The following is a 24554-nucleotide window of genomic DNA, read 5'->3' on the forward strand; positions in this document are numbered from 1 at the left end:
ATGGTGCTACTGGAACTATAGCGAAGCTGTGCTCAGGTTGTGGGCTCTCGACAACAGCTGCCTAACGACAAATGCTTGTATAAACTTGGATTCCTAGTAGTTATTGGGATTTGGAGTAGTCACTAGCTCAGTTAAGTCTTTTAGACAAGTAATGATAATAATATTCGCTTGACATGTGGGCCTGGACATTAGGTTGTTGTACTCCTTGACCAGTGATTATAGGTACGTAAGTATTGACTGAGATATTTAGCTGAGTATGTATTGTATTATTATATGTCATCTGATGCATATCTTGTCATGTTATGTATGAGTCACTTGCATACAATGTTGAACATGTTAGTTTTCGGATATAACCAGTTGTGTCGGATCGTTCATTTTTAGTTTTTTTGTACGATAGGATATCATGTGACATTCACTGGATCGACAGAACGTATGTGGTTACCCATGATGGTGATAGTCCAAGATCGAAATTAATATGTATGACACCTACTGGATCTTCGAAGCAGCATGTACAAACTTGTGGCTCCCATAGTCTGAGCATGTTATTCTAGAGTTTGATATCTGACTACCGAGTATTCATGTTTAATGCATTGCATATAGAAATATATACTCATACATTATGTATTTGGTGTTAACGTTGACGTCCTTGTTGTTATTTTTGATATCCTATTCTACGTGACAGTTTGCAGGTTGTTCATGAGATAGATCAGGGTCAGTCGGTGACCACGACCTAGGAGCAAAGGTTACCATTGGTTCAATATAAGGTTATTCATGTTTTCTGTCATATTTGATATGGTTATATACTTGATATTTGAGTTTTAAGTTGTTGACTCGGTTATATATTGTCGATTTGATGTTTTGATTTCCGTTTTTGCATTTATTTTTCTAATTAAGTTAATTTCATGCTAATCAAGTGATTAGTATGTGATTCAGATCGATATCATACGAATAATTGATTCAAAAAATATAATAATTGAAGAAAATTATTGTTTCTGCTGGATAGAGCAACTGAAACGTGGCGCTTGAGTTGTCCTATATTTAAAAGATTTTAGTTATATCGTTATAAGCCGCTATAATTTTTGGTAAGACGACAATAGCTCGATCCTACAAAATGATGTTAACAAAAACTTATTTTAAGATTTTATAAGTCAAATACAAAATAAAATCAAGATATATATGAAAAAGATTCAATGTCTTATCTTTGACACATACTTTTACCGCATTGCCTAACTTGTTTGCCTATATTTAATGGGATATTCTATCTTGCGTCGAAAGACATACTCCGTCTTTATAATATTATTTGATGCCTAACTTGTTTGCCTATATTTAATGGGATATTCTATCCTGTGTCGAAAGACATACTCCGTCTTTATAATATTATTTGAGATGATAGTGCTAACATCTCACTAAAAAAAACATATAGATCTTGTCAATATTTTTTTCCTTTTGTTTTTTTAACAAGATTTTCGTGTCATGTTTCATTGTCCAGGAATTGAAAATGGCACAGGCCAGCATTATGATCTACTTTTCAAAATCAATTTGGCTCCGATTTGGACAAATCTTTTTAAAATATTTTTAATGTTATGAGCGAAAAGTTTTAAAGTATTTGTTAAAGCAAAATACTTTTATAACCAAATTGGTCTTTAATTATTTTTAACTATAAAATCTTATTTTTTTAATAATTGTTCACATGAATTTTCAAACATAAAAAAACATAAATAGACTAGCTGTTTAAAATTCACTTTTATTCTTAAAATAATTTTCAAAATTTTGTGTAAAAATTTTATAAAAAAACATTTTGGCCCCGTTTGGTATAAAAAATCAGACCAAAAAAATATTTTTTTTTAAAAAAAATGCGTTTTTTAGTTTATAAGGTGTTTGGATGGTTATTTAAGTGCTTAAAAAATTACTTTTATAAATCAAATTTCACTAAAAAAAGTGATTGTTAGCTTTTGGCTTAAAAAAAATCATTTTTGTGTGTTTTTTAAACCTAGATTATGTGTTAGCTTATGCTTAACTTAATTGAAATTCAAAAGCTAGTCATGTGGTGATTATGATTCTCCAAAAGTGATTCTAATAAGAAGATCATTGTTAAAATAATTCTAATAACTTATTTATCAAACATTACCAAACTTTGATTTTTAGATTTTCACATTTGTTTCCAAACACTATCAACTTTTAATTTTTCTTAACTTTTTTATAATTTATAAATTAATCACTTCTACAAAAGCACAATCTATTACAAACAATCCTTCGAAAATTTTTCAAAACCTTAAAATCAGAGCTTGAAAAAACATTTTTTTTCAAAAAAAATTTATGAAATTCAGAGGGGCTCTAAAAACGGGAGCAGTTTAGGACATGTAAATAGCGGGAAAGTCTATGCTGGCCTTTGGGCTGTGCCCCAATCCATTTAATTACAGCCCAAATCCATTTAATTTTTGACACGTGGCATAAATTTTTTAAACTCAATAATGGTGAAAATCGTGTTTTTTTTTAATTACAAAACTGATTTGCTTGACCAAGGTTAACTTTGGTGAGATAAAAATTTAGGATTTTTGTTTTCTTAGCGCTAAACTCTGATCTCTCATCTCTCATCTCTCCCGCCTCACTTTCAAAAAAAAATTTGGTTCTTGATCTTGGCTAACACACCCACCGTCTCTCGTCATCCCTCCCGTCGCCGTCCGGTCCTCCATCTGCATCATCGGATCATTCAATTTTTCAAAACTCTCCGCATAGCTTGGGAAGAAGAACTCCATATTTCAAAACTCTTGGCATCTCTAGCAAAGAATAATTCTAGATTTCTATTGAGTCGCTCAATCCACAGTCATCCGTGAACTCCAGAATTTGTTGCTCATAAAAACACAGTGAGTGTGGAGTTTTTCTTTCTCTCTGTCATGATTTTCAAAGTGTTTCTTGTTTTGTGATTGTTCTGTGATTTTGTAACTCATCGTGGTGTATGTATATTGTGATTTGAGCCTTGCTTCTTGTGAGACCCGGACGCTACAACCAAAACCCAAAACGATTCGGGGGCATAATTTTTTTAAAATATATAGTGCTCAGTTGCGCATCAATGATGCGCGTTCGCGCATAGCTCATGTGCTGTTGAGCACAATGATGCGCGTTTGCGCATGAGCATGCGCTGTTGGGCATCATTAGCGCATGAGCTATGCGCAAACGCGCAACATTGATGCCCAACAGCGCATGCTCATGCGCTAACGCGCATCAATGTGCTCAACAGCGCATGAGCTATGTGCAACACTCATTTTTGCAGAAATCCTAAAAACAATATAAATTAATATTATCCAACCTTAAGTATTGATCGATTCTTTTGAAGAAAGTGGTGATTAAGCTATGAGGAAGGCAACTTGATTTTGTTCTACATGATCATTTCTAAATTTTTTATAACTTGACACATAGCTTTGATTCATTATTATTTTTATTTACATTTGAAAATTTTGTTTAATTATAGGCTTGATGGTAGACAACAACGAAGAGTTTGAAGTTGCAAATCTAACTCCTGAAAATGTCGAGGTATCATCTACCAACTCTATTGCAGATGAATTGGAGAGTAAACTACTTGTTGGAGAAGTAGTGAGAAGTGTTGAAGATGCTTATTTACTTTATTGCAATTATGCACATGCTAAAGGGTTTAGTGTTAAAAAAGGTGATCAACGTTATTTTCCTGGTACAACTGAATTGCAAGCTAAATATTTTGAGTGTTCATGTGAAGACAGTAAAGATGAAAAACGCTCTAATGAAAAAGTTCCTGTTTACTTGAAGCCAACTAGTAGAAGTAAATGTAAAGCTAAACTCAGAATAACCAGACAAAAAGGGGGAGAGTGGAAGGTTGGTAGGTTTGTTGTTGATCATAATCATGACATGGTTGCTGTTGATCAAAGGCATCTGCTGAGATCTTCACGTAATATTTCTCATGCACAAAAATCCACTTTAGAAGCAATGGTAAATGCGGGGATATCTGTGTCTAATGTTGTCTCATATATGGAAAATGAAGCCCAAGGGTCACAGAATTTGAATTTTCTCCGAAAGGATGTATATAATCACCTTAGTCGTATGAAAAAGCATACAAAAGTTGAGAATGGGGATGCTTCTGCGCTACTTCATCATTTCATAAATAAGGCAAATAAGGATTCAAATTTTTTTTGGAACGTGCAGTTAGATGATGATGATAGGTTCATGAACTTCTTCCTTAGGGATTCGAGATGTCAAGTTGATTTTGAGTATTTCGGTGATGTTTTATCAGTTGACACCACATATCGAACCAATCGTTACAACTTGATCTGTGCTCCTTTTGTTGGGATTAATCATCATAAGCAAAGTGTGATGTTTGGTTTGGCATTCATGTCAGATGAAACTGAGAGTTCATTTGAATGGTTGTTCAAAACTTTTCTTGATTCTATGGAAGGGAAGCAGCCTGAAATAATTTTCACAGACCAATGTCAAGCTATGATGAATGCAATTGAAACAGTATTTCCATATTCTCACCATCGGTTATGTCAATGGCACATCAATCAAAATGCTCTGTCACACTTTGGGAGTTTGAATGGTGATTCGAGATTTAAAAGATTGTGGAATAAATGCATGAGTCATTGCGAATCGGAGGAAGAATTTGAATCTACCTGGAGGATTATGAATGAAGAATACAATCTTAGTGGCCATAAGTGGTTGAATAATATGTATGCTTTAAGATACAAATGGGCTACTGTATTTAGCAGTCATAGGTTCAGTGCTGGTCTTTTGGCAACTTCTAGAAGTGAGGGGACAAATGCAGTGCTGAAGAGAGTGGGTAACAGTGCCATGTCATTGTATGATTTTGTGCAGAATTACGAGAAAGTCCAAAAAAGTTGGCGTGAGAGAGAAAAAGTCGAGGATACGCGCTGTCATCACATGAAAGCTCCAACGATGCTAAAAAATAATCCATTGCTGAATTCTGCGGCAGATGTTTATACACTCAACGTGTACAAGCTTTTTGAACTAGAATTTATTAATTCTTTGAATATGCGGTATTGAGATGCCCTCCGATTTGAGTGAAGTTTCTCTCGGGTTTAAAGTAAAATCTCATGATGAGAGTTCAAAGGTAAGACACGTGTTATTTAACAAGCAAACGTTTGAAGTAAAATGCAGTTGTCAAAAATTTGAGTCAATGGGAATACTTTGCAAGCACATTTTGATGATTTTCAATCTTATGAATGTGAATTTTCTACCAAAATAATATTTGAAAAAGAGGTGGATGAAAAATGCAAAAAACAGAGTTGATGACTTTTTTCTGGATGAAAGTCGAAGTGGAAGCGGCAGTGGCTGTGGTCGTGAGTCTGAGACTGTTTTTGTGAACGAAATCATGAGATCAACATATGCTCTGAGCATGAGATGTAAATTTAATGAAAATTCCAGAAATATGTTGACAAAAATTCTAGATGGTGCGAGGGAACAAATAGATTGCTTGTTTGAAAATCTGAAGTTGGAAGATCCGAAAGTTTGTGGCGACGAATTTGTTGAAGAAAATATCCTGTTAGATGACATACTCGTGCTTAATCCTCCCCGAGTGAAGTCAAGAGGAATCACAAATAAAAACATACAATGTCATTGGGATGTTAAAAATAAGAAAAGGAAAGGAAAGGAAAAAGGTGATCGATCAAGTAAGTTAAGTTGTAAATTGATCTTTCTTATGTGTTTAGTTCTTTTATGTTTAAATTATTATTTTGTATGATATAGATACAAGGGGAACCAAAGGCAAAGGTCAAAGTTCACAACCCTCTCAAAGTACAAAGTGCCAACGACGTCAAAATGCTACTGTCCCACCTTCACAAATCAATATTAATCATCCCTTTGATTTTGCATCAACTGGATCTCAATTTCATGTCAACCAAATATATCATTGGGTTGTTACTAACTTTTGCCTTGGGTTAATTGAACACCTAACTTTTTTTAAAGGATGGGGAAGCGCTTCTGCTGCGCATATGGAGTGCTGATGCGCTCTATCTAAAGCGCAACAGTGCTTCTAGTTCATTATGATGGGTGCTACTGCGCTCTAATTCTCTCATCATCTTACATTTATTTGTGTATTTCAAATGCAGAAAAGTGATGCAAACTTAAATTCACATGGCCAAATGAATTCATTCTCATATCAATTTGAGAATCTTCATTCATTCCAAGTAAGAAAAATTGCTAAAGAATATTTAAATTGTTTATAAATTTATCTCATTTTTTAAAAAAAATATTTTTAGGGACACAATGATAGTAATCATAATAGCTCGATATAAGAGCTGCGATGTCTCGGATTCTCAAGGTAATTTTTTTGCTTCTTTATTTTGTATTTAAGCTAAAATAATAAAGATGAGGTGGTGTAAAAGATTTGTTTTTGCTGTGTTGGTATTTTCATAATTGTTTTCGTGAATTATGGTATTTTGCGCTAGAATGTATGCCGGTTTCGTGAACTCTGGTTTGATCTTGGTTTTGAACAAAGAATCAGTGGGCACATGATGATCCTGCATTTGTTGTCATATGTAATCTCCTTTTGTCAGTTGCTACTGCTGGTTATTGTGTTGCGTAAGTGCACTGTTTTCATGATCTTGGTTTTGAACAAATTTGTGCACCCGAGTTGAAATGTTCAACATAATATTCTTTTAAATGATTGCAATACATGTGTTTTGTGGTTATTTCAGTATTGATTTTTCCATTTCCTTGTGACTTTGTTTCCTCGCTGGAATTAGTCGGTTTCATGAATTCTAGTTTTTTTGGGAGAAGAGATTTGAAACCAATTGTGTGACTTTGTTTCCTCTCATTTGAATTGATATCTCATTTGATGTGTTGGTCTTTTCAGAATTGTTATAGTCGCGAGCGTTTTTTGGGAACTAGTTGCTTTTGTGAATTCTGGTTTTTGGGAGAGAATGGAGATGTTGGCAGCTGGCAGGAGAGCTGATAATAGATCAAGAAAGGAGAAAGAACAGCAGCTTACCCACTGTGGTGCTAAGCAGTCGTCTCGTCGCCAAGAACATCCTCTTGTTTAGCAAGAGCATTTTTGGATTCTTAATGGAGAAGTTGTCAAAAGTTGGTTAAGAAATAGTTGAAATTGTATGGGATTTATGTTCTGGAATCCAAATGTCTGTTTTGGAATTTACTTTTATAAATTAGTTGGAAGTGTATGGAATTTTTTTCACTCCAATTTCTGTTCTGGAATTTGCAATGAAACAGAGGCGTGCATTTTCCAATTTTTTTCAGTCCAAATGTATGTTCTGATGCTGTGTTGTATATAGGTAAAGAAATAGCAAGAACCCAACCCAAAACTTCCCAGCTCTCGAGTGAGAAAAGAAACTTTATTTAGCTTGAACCTTGACTTTCTTTTGTTGATTTTGGGGAGGGAAACGGTTGTACAGCTTACTTTTTTTTGTTTCTGGTAACCACTATTAAATTCGAGCTTAATCGAAATGTTTAAACCATTTTAATTTTAAATTTGTGCCGCTTTGTCTTGTAGTCACAATGCTTTTCTGGATCAATTTTTGGTAACATCTTAAATACAAAATCATCGAACACAAGGGGAGCATTAATGAAGACATACAGAACCGATAATTATTTTCATTTTCCATACGGGAATACAATCCCAGAACTAATAAGGCCGCAACATTCTGCATAAAGAAACCATTCAATTGCAGATCTTCAGTTGTTAAAGTACAAAGCACAGCTACTTAAGCTTCTGTAAGCATGAGAGAAGCAGCAATTGGCTTGGCTTTTGCTTCAGTTTTGTTCATTTTACAGAGCACAACTACTTACAAATATTAATTAATGAGTAGGACCGAATTTATGCATTGCAAAATTGATAAATAATTTTGGGATTTGAAATGAACCAATATGATCCAAGAATTCATTCAACAAAAATCCAATACACGGACGTGAATAAACGGCTAGCTAAAGAAAATAATATCAAAAGGGATCATATTTCTTGACAAACAAATTATATTACAAATCTCTCGGCTCTTCTCATTTTGAACTCCATTGGATGTATCTCATCATTGTCCTTCATTACCAACCGCTCCGGAGTATCCAGTCCTCGGAGATGCTTACCTTCAAACAGGAACAAAAAATATACTAAAAAAAGTGTCGCAGCAGAGTGGATAGGAAATCTGTATAGTTCCAGAGCAGTTTGGACACAAATTTTAAGAGTGAAAAATCAATACAAGCGAAAAAATGAATATGTATATATATATATATATATATATATGTATAAATACAGCTTTGTGATTGGTAACCATCAAGGACAGAAAAAAGAAACATGATACACAATCTACTATCTAGATCCACAAAAAAGGAAACAAGATATACAATCACAGTGAAAAATCAACCCATATAAATTGGTAACCGTCAAGGCCAGAAACAAGATACCCAATCTACTATCTAAAGCATGAGTTGATACTGATCCAATTCGAATAAATAGAGCTCATGATTCAATCAAGCTAAACTTGAGAGAATAAAAGAAAAAAAAGAACATTCTAAATGCTCAAGTCTCCTAGTTGTATTGATAAGTATTGTTACTATCTATTTGTTGAAAGGATGTTTTAAAAACATTGTATCATATTTCTTCAAATCAATATCATTTGGTTATATACTCCAAGAAAACTATGACAACGAAAAAAACATAGAAGCCCAGAGAACTACCAGCACGATTCAGGACTATCCGGCGTGATTCAGGTCTCTTTTCGTTTGATGGAAGGAATTTCGAAAACTGTCATTCCGGCACCAAGAACAAAACTTCAACTAAATACAAAATGTTTGATAATATATTAATAGTTAATATATGATATCTCAAATTAAGTTAATATATATATATTGTAGACATCAATATATAACTATTTACAGGTAAGAATATGGAAAGAAAAATTAATATTGAGAAAATAAACTCACATTCATTATAAAACACAACCATTCTGTTTGGAAATGGAAATACATCGAGTGATCTTTGAAAGAATTCTAATCCATCACAAAGTTAGTCACAAAATTGGTGAAACTAATATAGAAAATAAATTATTTTCATTTAACCTATTCAATATTGTTCAACGAGAACTAATAAAATTAAGATTTTTGTATGGATGTGTTGGAAAAGGTCTACTTATCTACATATTAATTAATTTATTTAATGAATTTTGAGAAACAATAAAGACAACCATGTGTGGTAAAAAAAACCGACATTATAATGTGAAGTAAAAAACCAGGTGTGGAGATATTTCTTAATTTTCAAGTAAAATTAATACAAAATTTCATACATAATGAATTCAACTGATTAAAATGAGAGATATCTTTCACATAAAGTACCGATGGTGACAGGCGACGGTCGGTGGTGGTGAGACGAGGGTGGGGCGGTCGGTGGTTGGCCACTGCTGTGGTAAAAAAAAGAGACTTTAAAAATGTGAAGTAAACATGCCTAGATCTAAATCTGAATGGAGGGATGAGGATCCGAGATATGACGAATCACATAATCAATTACCTGAGCTCAGATTTCTTCAGGGTTTCTTCCCTTCCGACGTGGAAAAAGGGAAACGAACCTGGCTTTGAAGCGGCAACCGAATTCTGACCCGATTTCTCGATCATGGGCAACAAATGGGATGAGAAATCTTTTTCGAGTGAAATGCATCATTAAAAGTGAATAAAGCTGTAAATGAACTTTGTTGTAATTCCATCGAAGGCATTATTCCAGAGCAAGATCCTGAAATTATTTTTGGGGAGGTGAAGCGGGAGGAAGGGAGATGAGCTGTGAGCGCTATAAATGAGAAATCAAAAGTTAGGTCTAACCCAAGCTAACCATGGTTAAGGAAATCTATTTATTTATTTAAAAAATATACACGATTTGCATTATAATTCATTTAAAAGGAGGTTGACATGTGTCGCACAGTGAATGGAAGAGGGCACAACCCTTTGGCCAGCATAGACTTTCCCGTAAATAGCATGTTTCCCACGCCAAAGCCAAAGTATGGAGCTGGTTTACCTGCTCATTTCCATCGTCTCCACCACTTTCACCTCTCTTATCCTCTCACTGCTCCTCCCCTTCCGCTATCTTCTCCACCGCACACGCGCCGCCGCAGATTCTGTCTTCCTCTACCAAGGCACCGTCTGGCACGAGCGTCGTCGCCCTGTTCACCACTCTTTCAGCTACCCGGTTCGCTATGCTCTCTTTGACCTCGACGGTGCTTCCCACGCGCCGCCCAACCATCTTTCTGCTGATGAGGCCCGCCGTGTCGCCAACACCAACGGGCCAGTGTGAGTTTCACTTGATTTCTACTTATCATGTTGCGATCTATCATTTTATCCTTCATATATATATATAAACTGTTCATTGCATCCAAAAATAAAAAAAATCATTCCTTTACAGTGAAATTGTTTTGAATATATATAAGCATTTACTAATTTTCAAGTGGTTATGTGGGGTATTGACCAATGGATGAATCTAGCCATGCAATTCTTGACACCATGGGCAAATTATATATAAAGTGAAGTTCATTGACTTGGAGACTGATCTATTGAAATGTTCTGTGGGGTATTTTGGAACTTCTGATTGGACTGAATCAATATGGATCATTTTTATTATTAACCTACTTGCTTTTCTTGAATAGACATTTAGTTTGTGTTACTGGTTGAAATTGAACTGGATTGATGATTAATTTAATCGATTCCCCAGTTTTCTGTTGACAATACCTCCCAGCGTGGGATATGAGCAAAACCCGTTGAGTTTGTACTATTGTTACGATTTCGAAGCTTCCAAGAAGACTCTGAGGAAATGCATTGCTGAGGTGAGTTGTAGTCCCCCATCCCAAGCCCAACCCCCTGCCCCCGAAAAAGAACTAAAAAAAAGAGAGAATTTGTCCACTCCAATAGAAAAATGAAGGGCGTCTGTGGCTTTTAATCATTTATCTGGAATTATCTGGAATTAGCTAGTTTCTGAAATGATATTATTGTGTTGCATCAGGTTACTAATACACCATGGGGTGAAAGAGTATCATTTTTGTTCAATCCAAGCTCGGATTTGGTGGCAAAATCTCTTCATGTCAGCCCTTTCATGGTTGGTGGTGGTTAATTTATTTTCTCAATCAACGGTTGCTCGCCTGAGTCCATACTGAATTTTTGAGTGTTGGGTAGTTTTTCTCTGTTGACATGTTTCACCTGGTGTATATATTACTGCTAACTACAATAGGACATGCTTGGGAACTGGAGCATGAAAGCAAATGAACCTGGGGACAATTTGCATGTAGTAATCTCAGCCCAACACCCCGAGCTGGGCAACTACTTCACCGCTTCGTTGACTGCCAAGAGAGTGACCCCCTCTATGTCAGGGGATCATACATGGTTTTTCTGGCTGATGCCCCATAAAGTTGCACTATGGATATATTGGCATGTAAGTATTATAATTAGCTTCAGTTTAACATTGGTATTTAACTGGATGATAGCAATATGATGCCCAAGCAGCCACATAATTAGGAAAAAGAATGCTTTTTGAGAAGGATGCTTGTGTTTTTTTTTTTTGAACCAAATAATTATATAGTTTGAGTTACTCATTTTATAGTGTCGAATGAACGGGTTATTTGACTTCCTGGGCTGTTCTAGGCTCTTAAACTTTGGTGGAAAAGTGTTCCCTTGATTCAACATCCAAGATACCAAAATCCGGCATACAAGGAAGAAGCGTTGTTGCGGGATGAAACTATACGGTGTTGTCAGGCGTTTGGAGGTGACCAAGCAAGCAATGTTCGAGAACCAGGACGAGCATTTGATCAAGTGCCTATAACAGAGAACATTCGCCGCTGCACTTGGACAGATGCTTCGTGGCCATGGTGCTGAAGAATGAAGACATATTCGTAGTATTGTCTCTCTGTTGAAAAACCGAAATGGTCGCCAACCTCGAATCCGTATGCTTCTGAAGCTTGTGATCCAATTTTTCTGCTGTATTAGTTCCATTAAATATTCATTTTTAGCATTTATTTTCATGTATAAGCATTGTGTTCAACTGATTCTTGCTAAACTCATTACATTTCAATCGTTATAATCTTTGATTTATACTGAAACCTATTTACATCACAGACGAATACAATCAAAGAATCACGTGTTTTATGCTGTTTTTCATGTTTATTGAGCTTCGGCTGTCTGGCTAGGGACGAAATCCTCTGCTACACTTAGTGCTACAAATCGTGCTACACTTTGCTAAAAACAATCCCGTTTGCACAAATTATTAAAAATTAAATTCATTAAACAATATGGATGAACAAAATATAATTAATCATTGATAAAATATTCGATTCACTATTTTTTCAATTAAAAAAACATCAATAAAATTGTTTTACTCATTTATCGTGCTTGGGACACAATTTATTGCCTATTTTAATTGAAAAAAATAGGTGAATCGAATATTTTATCAATGATTAATTATATTTTGTTCATCCATGTTGTTTAATAAATTTAATTTTTAATAATTTATGCAAACGAGTTTGTTTTTAGCAAAGTGTAGCACAATTTGTAGCACCAAGTGTAGAAGAGGATTTCGTCCCGTCTGGCAATGGGTTTCTAATGTTTATACCAAGTACAACGAATTGGGCCTCCTAAAATCGGAGGAGATCCAACAAATTTGATGGGCCACGATTTATAGAATCAAGCTACCATCATTTACTCGGAATAAATGGGCCTCAACAGCGAGTTGTCCTTAGAAAGCCATGAATATATAGAGAGAAAATCACACTAAATAATAATATAATATAGATCATCCAAAATGTAATTTTAATGTAATATATATTCACGTATGTTTCCAATATAAGCATTTCAGTTGGCTCTAAAAATAGTAATGGATGATATGCATATATATAAATTTTTTTTTTTAAAAAATCTATCCCACTCCGAAAGGTTAATTTCCATTTTCACATGACATTCATGAAACCGTTTCGCGGGTTAATTTTACAAGATAAATGTCATATCTGACGACTCGATCCAACTTATGAAAAAGTATTATTTTATGTCAAAAGTATTAATTTCATTATTGACTCGTCTCACGAATATAAATCAAGATATCTGATCACATTGACCTACTCTTCGAGTTTTTATTGCGTTTATGTTTAAATATCGTGCAGCAAGGACACCAAGTCAGAAAGAAGATGAAGATTCAATAGAAATGAGTATGATATATATGATTAAGACCCTATAAAAATATATATTATATATAAACAAAGTATTTTTAAAATTTGTGATGGAAATGATCTCGCCCCCTCCCTAAGTCGTGTCACAACACAAATATATATTGTATTCATTCGTAAACAAAGTGTGATAATAGCGTAAAGTGGGACATGAAACAGCTAAGTTTGTAGGCATTGAATGATCTCACTTGCAAACAAAACTTGGTTTTGAAGTAACACCACATGAAATTAAAGGAAAAGCAGAATAAGTTAAATTCTTGGTTGCAATTTTTCGTTTTCAAAAAGAAAAAAAGGCTGCCTGCAGGGGATAGATCAATTCAATTGTCCCCTGCTGATAAAGAAGTAAATGGTCGTGAGAAAACCCAAGAAAATAGAACCCGAACAAATAAAAAATAAATTTTTAAGGAAAAAATCATCCCAAAGTAATATATATAAATATATAGAATAAAAATGATCGATATATGGGATATTGGGACAAGTGTTTGGTCTAATAATATAGAATGGAGGCAAACGTGAGCAGCAGCAATCAGCTGCAAATCCTGACGGATAAAAGTAGGGATTTGTTTGGCAAAATCAGCGAGATCATCGACGAAGATGGGTTCGGTTTCTGCTGCCATTGCTCGAATCATGGGCGGTATTGCGTGGTGGCAAACAATAACACTTTCTTGGATGAGAGGGAGAAGCAGCATATGATTGGTATCAGGGATTGTGTTCAGGATTTTCATGCTATTCTCGTCTCCATACAGGTAATGAATCATTTTATATATACTTTATGTAATGGCTAGCTAGCTAGCTTGTGTCCAGAATTCATCTTTCTTGAATATTCAATGGATTGAAAATGCTACGCAGGCGGGGAAATGGAGCCAAAAGAGGAAAAGAGACGAAGCTCTATCCCGTCTGGAAGAAAGTAGAATGCATCTGACGAACAGGATAAGCCGATGCTCGGAGAGGGAGAGGAAGCTGGAGGTTCTTGAAGACCTCATCACGTTTCTTCAACATTGGAATATCCAAGATCAGAAACTATTAATGATGGAGGAGAAAGCTGATGATCATGTGAATAGGGTCTCGAGTTTTCTTGTTAATGCAACCAAGTTCGCATTTGAATTCGTTGTCGCGTTCGCGGGGATTTATTCGACCATTCAGTTCTGTAATAACAGGCATCATCGGAAGCTGCAGGCGGCTCCGGTAGAAGCAAGTATAAATGATAAGTACTCCGATATGTATTTAGATGTGTTTCGTGGGAGGGGTTGAATTTTTATGTAATTAATTAATTATTTGTAATGTACATAAAGTTAAAATGATATTTGTTAATTCACACGCGCGACTTGTTTTTATATATATTTGACTTACAAATCAGGCTCTCTAAGTTTTGAAAACTATGACTATGCTATAATTTGGTGATCTGAATGACGATTGAACAACTCACGTCTCTGACAAATGTTCGTGACATAGGCAAATGAAGTTACAATTTACTATGCCTACGATACATCTTTCGGCTACATGATCATAAGCAAATAAAAAAAAAAAAATGCCAATAACATGCATGACAATTGAAAATGACAATGTTATATATAGCAACAACAATCCTTTTTACTACTAACTCGCATTAAAAATAAATAAACTAGGAAAACATCAAATACAATACCAAATAAAATTTCCTCCAAACCAAAAAAAAAAAAAACTCGTGTACGTTGGTCGGCACATGACTAGCTAGCATATATGATATATCTTACAAATGAAATTCAAGAATTCCACAAGAAAGCTCCCATTGCGAACTTCCTCTTCTGATCAACGTCTCCGCTCACCCGCAAACCGTATTCCAATAAAAGACAGTCGAGTTTCCACTCGGGCATGAACTCGTACTCGGCCCGAGTGTACCTCGGGTAGTGCAGTGGCATTTGGAACCCATTAATCTCTCTCGTTAGCGGCCCCCCGTTGGCACCATCACCAGCGGAGGAGGTGCAGGTGGAAGCGGCGGTGCCGGTGGCGACTAGATTTTTGGTTAGCAATCTTGAAATGGATTCAAGCATTCCTCGACTCATTTTTTTTTTTTTTGGTTTCCCTCTCAAGTAACTGAAATTCTCTCTAAATTTTTTTATGGTATCGGTTAGGAAATTTTTGGGTGGTATTTATAGGGGGGAAGGAGCATTGTGAAAAGGTAGGTGATAGGAATTAAATTTTGATTTTGATTTTTATTTTTTGATGAAAATTTTAATGTAAGCTCTTCGTTGCCTCTAATAGCTGTTTCCCTATGCAACATGGTGATGCGCCGTATTTAAATTTTAAACATATGCTTACAAAATGTGGTGACCGACCCAGCAAGAAACTACATAGCTTTATGGCCAAGAGACTACCATATTTAAATATAGAATATCCTTTAATTTCCTTTTTTTAAATTATATGTTTTTTATACCTTAAATTTCCTTTTACAAAATTCTTCTGAATTTAGAATTAATTAAACATACCTCGAAAACATTACCCTCGAAATTCCTAGAATCAAACATGATCTAAAGTACTTCAATTTTATTAGAATTAAGATGAAGGTAATACCCGACAGACGTCTCATTAACCTTGTTTACACATATACTCGATACAGCCAAATTGATCGTAGCTGAAATCATACGACTTACATCAGTTACTCCACCAATGATGGCCAACTTGGAATTAACTTATTAATATTTATACATACCTATTTTTATATTAGACATTAACAATACCAAGGAAGTTGAAATGAATTCATGTACTCTGGCGAAGGATAATTTTACTCGAGCGTTTCAAGAAAAGTGGAATATTTTGATTTGATTCGTAGATAGTAACAATGACAGCTTATGGTAACTTCGTCAATTTCTATGAACCAAGAAATTCCTTTGATTAATTAAAAAAAGGAAAATGAATCAGAAATTTAATGGCTGAAAGATCTAATACAAGCTACGTATATTAAATACTTACTTGTCCCCATTACTATGTCGTCCACAAATTTATCCAGCGAGCAGTACAAGAATCCAAATATTATCTGGTCATTGGACTTGACATATGTTTGTCTGAATAATTGAGTGAAACAATGAACAACCACACGATTCTGGGTGAGAGCCATCAATAATGCAGCAAATGTGGCTATGTAACTTGTATTTCCAAATGAAGAAGATTAAGACCAGGGCTAGACTGTCGGCAGGCTTGCTGGTATCATCGGCGATTACTTCAATTGCCGGTAAAAGACAGCGATTGAAAAAAAATCGACGTTCTCTTCCAATGAATAACAAGTTATCTTTGCATAAATAGCCGAACTGTTGAGATCAATGTGAAACTACGTTTGTTCCGTGCGGCTCGCAATTACTATCAGTATCAGGCAAGGATTACCTTGAGGAAGCAGAAAGTACACAAGAAATTATATAGACGAAATGCTTTGCGTGACTGTGCTATGCAGAATGAAATGTATTTAATATAGCACATTTGTTAAATTGCCAACAGATGACATGGTTAAGGTATTAAATGAATCCAATAGTTTACACAGATTTAAAATTATGAAAGAATCGTTGTAACAAATTCAAAAGTATAAAGGAAACTATTGAAGAACTACTCCAATTTCAACATAATATTTTCTCAGCAGCAAATTTTGAACTTAACCGAATATTTTTTACAAAGTAAGTTTCACTCATATTGTGTCCTAACAAAATCTCTAACCTACTCCTGATAGAATTCGTGGCCCTTTCGATGCTTGTGATCATACATCTCCCACCTTTTCAACTAATGGAAAAACTCGACTTACCAAAGTCGATCAGGAATCTGTAGAACGATCAACAGAAACTTCAACTAGACTTTGAGGTGCTGGTTTTGTTGTCAAAGGCAAATCAACAAGCATGCTCGGAGGAGCAAAATACATGTGCAATGACATCATGCAGATCATAATTCCCAGATAGAGCTGCATGTGCATAACAAAATACACACCAGCAAAAAAGTAAGGGACATATCGAAGGGGGAGAACATCTAAAATAGAAAATGACTATTCCACGTTTTGCAAAAGAGAAAAAAAAAAAAAAAAAGCTACCTGAACTGTTGGCTTGAAGTTGAAAAGGAACACAGATAGTACCATAGTTAGCAACATGGCCATGGATGTAGAGTACACCTGTTGAAATATTTTTTTTAATAAAAGAAATACTTGAAAATATATTGCCGTAGAGTAGTTAATACGAATAGTTATTGAGAATTGATTCCAGTAAAACCATAGAAATGGTATGAAATCAGGAACCTTACATGACAAAAACATGCATTTACCAACAACGCAAGTTACATAATGTCAGCACAAATGCCCTGCAAGTACTTGGAACATATCTCCAGCATGGTTCAAAGGTGTTTAATGGATTAATCTCATATGTTTGACCCCTCTCCCGGATTTGGTCCCAAATGTTTTGGCGTACCCAATTTATTCCTAAACGTTTCAAAAATTTGCCTGAGGTGATCCTTCCGTCAATCAAATGGTTAAAATTTTGTTGGTAACATTGGCATGCTCTCACACGGACACACACGTTTAATATATTCCCTTTTTTGGGGAACAGTATTTTTTTTTCCAAACCTTTGCATTGAAGCAAAGATGCATACACATTATAGGTAAGCGGATACTAAAATTAGAATTCATCAAAAGAGAAATTAGACAACAAAATAAAGTGTGAGATACCTCACCTTCACAATATTGTCCGCATACTTCATTAACCACGAAACTAAAAGCCCAGTAGAACCGAGATTTAAAACCACCAACCAAGTTGTGATGTCGTATCCATTGAAAAGGCGTTGCCACCAAGGTCCTTTCTCAAATCCACTTCTGAAATCATCCAAAATGAGCCTTGCCATGTTGAATATTGCACCAAATCTAAAAGTAAAACCATAATCATCACAGTGCTTATTAAGTTATTCCAAATTAATCATGCTAATCTAATAGCTGGCCTACACAAAGAGCATTATTCTAGTCTTGTTCCACCTCATGATATTCACTGGTGCATATATGAATTCACATATACTAGTGTTCGGATGCACATATTGCATGCTTATGCAGTTTTTTTTAGCAAAAAGCCAAAGAAAAATGTAGAGAACAATTTTGAAAACTGATGTTTTTTTGTAAATAAATAAATTAATTAATTTTATAAACACGACATTTTCGTAAATTAGTAGTTATCAGTGGACAAAAAGAAAATGGCATTTTGGTTGGTCATACCACACTCCAATCAAGGGTTTAGATATATAGGCTCGGTCAAATTTTCATTTGCAAATTTGACCTTCTGCAGTGTAAAGAATTACACAGCAGAAGGTCAAATTCGCATTTGCGAATGAAAATTTGACCAAGCCTACCCACTTAAATCTTCCCACCAGTCAACCCCACATCTTTAATAAGATAGAATAGATACAATTGTGTGTTCTGCCATCATACTCAAAAATTATAAATGATGGTAACAATGTAGTTCAAATCTTCTAACCATGCAACAGGGTGCTACTTTTCGCTTGCTGTATCATACGAATAGCCATGCGGGATAAATGTGGCAATTGTTAATCCCCAACAGTATTTAAATGAGCGTATGGATAAAATTACATGCTCGCAGCGTATAAGCGAATTTACAGTGTACTCAAGTAATATAAGAAAGGGCAGAGGTGATGGAATAACATTGCAGAAGAAGACTCACGTATATAGTTGCATATTTTGCCAGTATAAGCTATCGTTGTTCTTCTTCATCAAAAATTCTGTGTAGACACCAGCCAATGCTGAAAGGCAAGCAGATAATAGGCCCAACAAATAGCCCTGAATCGGTGACGAAAAGAGAGAAGCACAAGAAGCTTCTCCGCAGCCCTTTACCTGCATCAACATAAAATGAGTAATAATATGTTCAAATAATAATATTTAAACCAGAAACTGTACCAAGAGCGTATCATAAATGATTTGCTAGAATCTTTATAAAATTGCACATGTCTCTGGTCCATCTTAAGAGTGAGTACAAATGTGCATAAGGAGCAAACTCATAGTCTGATGATGGCCTTCGTAAAGGTTGCCAACAAATCTTACACTGGTTATTTTTTCATACCTAAATAACTGACATAGAACCACAAGATATAAAATCAAAAGACTGAAAGAGTTACTGAAAAGATCACTGCAGCACCTGACTTGTGGTCGTTCCGATAGCCAATAGGCCAATCGCCATCCACTGCAAATTGGAAAGCTTCCTCTTCAAAAACAGTCTAGAACAAAAACAGAAAAAATATTCCATAATTGTTCTCAAATAAAATCAGGTTCATAAAGTCCCGAGTAAAAAATTTTGTATGAACAATTATAATGAACGAAAATGAACATATGCATCACCTGAATAGAATTCCAGTAGTCACAATCTTTAAATTGCCCATTATTTGATATGTGGAGGTATCAACATAAGTCAATGTAGCAAACTGAACATTATTGTGAATCAGGTATATAATTGATGGGATGGGGTATAATCGGACACTCTTCCATTCTGTGGTCATTTTAGGAGGAGGTGAACTCTGGCATTCCCTCCACAGTAGTACAGTAGATACAATAAGCTGTGATTCAATGAAGGAAAATTAGTGGAAAACAAAGTTGATGCAATTTTACATCATTAAAAAACACATTGTGCAAAAATCAATCCATCAAACACTGCCTCTTAGCTCATGTATTTTATTAAAAGATATCTGATTCTTGATCTAAGATTCTTGTTTGAATACAATGGCTCACCTTTTTCAACAAAAAAGTACATGAGTTCTATCTGAATTCGGAAAAAAAAAAAACCAAAGCTTTAATCCTAACTACGTTAAAAGAGGTATAAAAAGGGGTCATATTTATCAAAGATCATGAATTAGTTTAACCATATGTGGGCTGGAACCAAGAAAACAGGATTAAAAAATAATTAAAGAAACATGTCAGTTTCGAGTGATAAATATGTAATTATACGAAACCAAATCATAGGAATTAGTAAAGTACCTTGAAAACTTCAGCAAGAAATGGCACTGTGGCATAATCATATTTATATCCCCCATTACTCTGTGACAATGTCGTCAGAATTCCCTACCAAAACGAAATAAAATCAACGCCCTTTACTCCAAAGATCATAAATTGAATAGAATCGATCACATATTTTCACACAAACACCTCTGCTTAAAAATTATGAGTAGCGGATTCGAAGTGAGGAGAAACCTGAGAACTCGTAAGAATCGTAAGAACCGAAGCGACGACGTACCACTGCATCTCCGCCTCACGGTCTGCACATCGCACTGAACCGTATAATTACTACACTGGAAAATCAGAATGCTTGAGTGGGAAAATTATACTTCAGCCCCTCTACTTTAACTTTTTCCGAAAGGTAGCCCCCCATTTATGCAAATTATACATTTCTTTTCCGGATTTATTTTTAAATAAGGTCGATGCCACCTGCAGGGTACTATCCTGCGGGTGACGTGACGGATTATAATTAGATAAAATCAGTGAATCCCACGTGGGACCCACTGATTAAAACCAATCATGATCTGCCATGTCACCAGCGGGTGACATGTACTAAACCTAAACGAAGATAGTTCGATGGGTTTAGTACATGCTACCCGCAGGGTACTTAAACGAAGAGAGTTCGATGGGTTTAGTATATGCTACCCGCAGGGTAGTACCCTGCGGGTGACGTGGCGGATCATGATTGGTTAAAATCAGTGGGTTTCACCTGGGATCCACTGATTTACCCAATCATGATCCGTCACGTCACCCGCAGGGTACTACCCTGCGGGTGGCATCGACCTTACCAGTTCGTTGTTGGCCCTAATCCATCCAAAAATCGAGACATGTGTCAATATTTATTTTTTTAAAAAAAATTATTTTAACTTTTGATCGTGGTTTTTTACCATGGTTAGACCTACGGTAAATTTGGAATAAATCCCCAAAACCAAACATTTTATATTTTTCAGTCCCTAGTCAGTCAATTATAAGTTTGTAATCCCTGAACAAGTTTTTTATTAGTTTGAGCTCCCCATTTCACTGGAAATTACCCATATACCCTTTATTTTTTATAAAATTAACGGATGTGTTTATATCACCATCTTCCTCCCTTAAGACATATTCCTCCCTTTATCTTCAGCCATCCATTTTCACAGCGTAATTCCGTTTTTTCCCTTCATCCATTTTTTTTTGCACATCCATGTGTTCGTAAGCTGAACGATGATGAAGAAGTCCCCTAAATCCAAGAAGGCGCGGAACATGAGAAGTAATAAGAGGAAGAAATCGAGAGATGCTCTGCCAGATCCTAAATCGACAAGAGCTTCTGAACGTAATGTTTTTATGATTACATTTGATTAATTATTTTCTATTCTTATTTATTAATGTTGGTTGTTGTCGATGTTATTTCCCAAATTTGTTATATTTCTTATGTAATCCTTTTTTCCAAATTCTAGGGTTTTTCTTGTTCTTTTGTTTGTAAATGTGTATGTTTATATTTTGAATGTATATTTAATTGATCAATGTGAACTTTTTAGCAATATTTAAGAATTTTAGAACTTAGGTTGTGATTATCGATTATCAGTGGGATATCCTCAGTTTCTATTGTATTGATGTTGTTTTTAATTGTAATGTATTTTTGACGTATTTGAATATGAATATCATATCGACATCCTTTATGTTTGTATGTTTGTATTCATGTTGTTTTTTTATAGTGTTCTTGTTTTCGGAGATCTTGTCATAGTTTTTTTGGTCATATTCGTGTCATTTAGACTGAATTTTAAATTGATGATCACAATTCTTGATCATGTTATTGTTTACTGATATATATATATATATATATATATATATATATATATATATAATATATATTATATATATATATATAATATATTATATATATATATATATATATATATATTATATATATATATGTACGCATATTTATATTTGAATTTAGGAACGACAGTGGAAGAGAACGTTGTTGATGAAGGACAAAACAAGAAAAGTACGAAACTCTACTGTAGTCGATGCTCGCCCAGTTGTTTTAAAGACGCGATGACAGAACTGAAACCAATTCTAGGACAAAAACAATGGATTAGGATAAATGAGACTCCTTTTGCTAATTGGTTTGACATGCCCGAACTTGCTGTTAGTAGTCGTAGAGTTGATTTCATATTGAATAGATTTCAGATTGAATCATGTTCTTTGACTGTGGGTGATGGTATTCTGATTCCTTTTACTCCAGAAGAGTTTTCTATTATTCTTGGATTGCATCATATTGGTCAGCCTGTTGACTTGGATCTGAGAATGGATTCTATATTTGTGGCTCGTCAATTTGGAGGTCAAGTTGGAAAAGCGAAGCGAACGACAATATATAAAAAACTTATTTCTCTTGCAGGCAGTGATGATGACTTAGAAATTGATGATTTCGTTAGGCTTTACATTTTGTTCATCTTCAACTCCATAATATTTTCCACCGAAAATTATTTTACCCCGAGTTTTATATTTCCTTATCTAGACAATCTTACCACATTCTTTGATTATGCTTGGGGAGATGCCGCGTTTCGATTTATTCAGAGAGAAATACGCTTAACTGGGAGTAAAACTTATTTCGATGGATGCACTGTTGGATTAATGGTGCGTATTTTGTTACTTTAGTTATTATTTTATTGTTTTATCGATTAATTGAATATTATTTAATTTTGGTTTAGGCTTGGGTGTATGAGAGAGTGCCTTCTTTAGGTGTACGACGTAGTTTAGAAATGTTTCCACGGTTGTTTCGGTGGGGGGACAGCAAAATCCCATTGAATGAGGAGAAAGCTGAATTATTGTTCAAATTCATAGATTCAACCAAGGTAATTTTTTGTTATAATGAATTAAATTGCTCGTTTCAATCTCATGGTTTGACCGACAACCTTTTTTGTGATTTTATAATTTTACAGGTCTTGCCGATATATCCTTTTCCCGAGGAGAAGAAGTTCGAAGTAAGTAGTCTGACCTTTTGCCAAATATTTATTTGGAATATTCATAATTGACTGAAAAGTTCAAACCATTAAATAATAGTTGACTTAACCATAGGTGTTGAAATTGGCTGACGGTGCCACTGATGCAGTACGATCAAAAGATGCGAGAAAAAAAATGGCTGAGATTAAGAATCGGATGTGTTTTGAATTAGGATGTGGTAGTGTTAGGCGTCGTAGGAAGAAAAAGATTGTGATTGAAAAATAAATGATGGATGTTAGAGCAGAATTTAAGTTGCAGAGAAAAAATGAGGTTGGATCTGTGACAGAAGAAGAAGATGATCTTATTGAGAGAAATGATGGGTATGAGAATACTGAGAGAAATGAGGAGGATGAAAATATTAAGATAAATGAGAATTTTGAGAGAAATGTTGAGGATGATAATATAGAGAACAGTGAAGATTATTTGCATTTTGTCAAAAACGAGGATGAAGAGAATATTGAAAAGAATGAGAAAAAAATGATTGAAGATGCTGGAAATTCATCTGAGATTGGATCTTCTAATGACCATGACAATTACACTGAGCTTAATTTTGTGGTGCAAAATGTTATAAACGAAATTAAGAATGATGTGGGATTTGAGAAAAATGATGGAACAGCTGAGGAAAGAAAAAGTGTGAGTTGTGTTGGTACCAGTAAAGCAGAGATCATGACCAGCTTTCAATCGTCAATCGTGGATACAGTAAGAACAAGGGTTGACCGCAAGAAGAAAAGGAAAGCTTCAATCTTTGTGACGCCGCCCAGTTCATCGCCAAGACCTAAGAGAAAGGGTCAAAAACGAGTTTGAAATTCTCTTCATCCTTTATATTTTGGTTTTATGTCTTTCCACACACTGACAATTTTTTGTTCTTTTCTATTGTGGTTCATAGTGTATTCGTTTGAAGGAAAAATGCATTGTAGATGTTGATGAGAATGCTAAGAGTCCAATGAAAGATGATCTACATGAATTCAAAGGTAGGACCGATTACTGTGGACATGAGGAAGCAAGTGATGAAGAGAAAAAAATTTTGACACACTATCTTTTGATGGAGGAATTGGAGTACACTTATATTTAATGATTATTTTCATAACTATTGTTGAATTTATAGATTCAGAAAACATTAACTTTTTTTTTATGTAGTGTCGTAATTTGGGAAGACGAAAGTATTAAGTTAGATGGTCGAAAATTTTGCCACTTTGTCTTTGGCCAACCCGTTGATTTCGAAATCATAAATGTTTATATGCGAATTATGCAAGCAAAAAGTAAGAAATATGGATCTGAAATATATTGTGTGGACACAACGGTTCAGGTTCGTCTTTGCACCCCGATTATGTACGTTTTATTGTCTTTTTTGACCAAATAAGAAGTATGATATTTTTGCAATCTTTGTTCTACAGAGAGAAATTTTT

The 24554-nt window shown here is 34.9% G+C and overlaps 4 protein-coding genes across 6 annotated transcripts; 3 read left to right on the forward strand and 1 right to left on the reverse strand.

Annotated features, from left to right (window-relative positions):
• Window positions 1–3474: 3474 nt before the first annotated feature.
• LOC140860504 (protein FAR1-RELATED SEQUENCE 5-like) lies at window positions 3475–5028 on the forward strand. Its single transcript, XM_073263513.1, has one exon. The coding sequence runs from the start codon at window positions 3475–3477 to the stop codon at window positions 5026–5028; it is 1554 nt and encodes a 517-aa protein (XP_073119614.1).
• Window positions 5029–9954: 4926 nt separating this feature from the next.
• Window positions 9955–12074, forward strand: LOC140866082 (uncharacterized). The gene is made up of 5 exons (XM_073270957.1): window positions 9955–10263; window positions 10682–10793; window positions 10970–11062; window positions 11195–11395; window positions 11605–12074. The coding sequence occupies exons 1-5, from the start codon at window positions 9977–9979 to the stop codon at window positions 11833–11835; spliced, it is 924 nt and encodes a 307-aa protein (XP_073127058.1). The 5' UTR covers window positions 9955–9976; the 3' UTR covers window positions 11836–12074.
• A 1601-nt stretch (window positions 12075–13675) lies between these two features.
• Window positions 13676–14426, forward strand: LOC140860506 (uncharacterized). The gene is made up of 2 exons (XM_073263514.1): window positions 13676–13921; window positions 14025–14426. Exons 1-2 carry the CDS (start codon window positions 13676–13678, stop codon window positions 14424–14426), a joined length of 648 nt encoding a protein of 215 aa, XP_073119615.1.
• Window positions 14427–16065: 1639 nt separating this feature from the next.
• Window positions 16066–20508, reverse strand: LOC140865115 (CMP-sialic acid transporter 1). 3 transcript variants are annotated; one of them, XM_073269629.1, is made up of 9 exons: window positions 20362–20508; window positions 20149–20232; window positions 19516–19730; window positions 19316–19394; window positions 18845–19014; window positions 17853–18039; window positions 17221–17298; window positions 16942–17094; window positions 16066–16532 (listed from the first exon to the last, which is right to left on the reverse strand). In XM_073269629.1, the coding sequence occupies exons 1-8, from the start codon at window positions 20410–20412 to the stop codon at window positions 16951–16953; spliced, it is 1008 nt and encodes a 335-aa protein (XP_073125730.1). In that variant the 5' UTR covers window positions 20413–20508; the 3' UTR covers window positions 16066–16532; window positions 16942–16950. The 3 variants fall into 3 exon arrangements, with proteins under 3 accessions (XP_073125730.1, XP_073125729.1, XP_073125731.1); XM_073269628.1 differs by lacking the exon at window positions 16066–16532 and having other exon boundaries at window positions 16675–17094; XM_073269630.1 differs by lacking the exons at window positions 16066–16532; window positions 17221–17298 and having other exon boundaries at window positions 16675–17094.
• Window positions 20509–24554: the final 4046 nt, after the last annotated feature.

The sequence above is a fragment of the Henckelia pumila genome, chromosome 4 (genome assembly GCF_033568475.1).
Source record: "Henckelia pumila isolate YLH828 chromosome 4, ASM3356847v2, whole genome shotgun sequence".
NCBI classification, from domain to species: domain Eukaryota; kingdom Viridiplantae; phylum Streptophyta; class Magnoliopsida; order Lamiales; family Gesneriaceae; genus Henckelia; species Henckelia pumila.

What these genes read in the sequence shown, in the direction of transcription:
- LOC140860504 (XM_073263513.1), top strand. Translation starts at nt 3,475, where the DNA reads ATGGTAGACAACAACGAAGAGTTTGAAGTTGCAAATCTAACTCCTGAA.
- LOC140866082 (XM_073270957.1), top strand. Translation starts at nt 9,977, where the DNA reads ATGGAGCTGGTTTACCTGCTCATTTCCATCGTCTCCACCACTTTCACC. An exon ending in GCCAACACCAACGGGCCAGT is followed by an intron (nt 10,264 to 10,681) that starts GTGAGTTTCACT and finishes TCGATTCCCCAG; the next exon opens with TTTTCTGTTGACAATACCTC. An exon ending in TTCATGTCAGCCCTTTCATG is followed by an intron (nt 11,063 to 11,194) that starts GTTGGTGGTGGT and finishes TAACTACAATAG; the next exon opens with GACATGCTTGGGAACTGGAG.
- LOC140860506 (XM_073263514.1), top strand. Translation starts at nt 13,676, where the DNA reads ATGGAGGCAAACGTGAGCAGCAGCAATCAGCTGCAAATCCTGACGGAT. An exon ending in CTATTCTCGTCTCCATACAG is followed by an intron (nt 13,922 to 14,024) that starts GTAATGAATCAT and finishes AATGCTACGCAG; the next exon opens with GCGGGGAAATGGAGCCAAAA.
- LOC140865115 (XM_073269629.1), bottom strand. Translation starts at nt 20,412, where the DNA reads ATGCAGTGGTACGTCGTCGCTTCGGTTCTTACGATTCTTACGAGTTCT. An exon ending in TTCTTGCTGAAGTTTTCAAG is followed by an intron (nt 19,731 to 20,148) that starts GTACTTTACTAA and finishes ATTGAATCACAG; the next exon opens with CTTATTGTATCTACTGTACT. An exon ending in ACTTCAAGCCAACAGTTCAG is followed by an intron (nt 17,095 to 17,220) that starts GTAGCTTTTTTT and finishes ATGCACATGCAG; the next exon opens with CTCTATCTGGGAATTATGAT.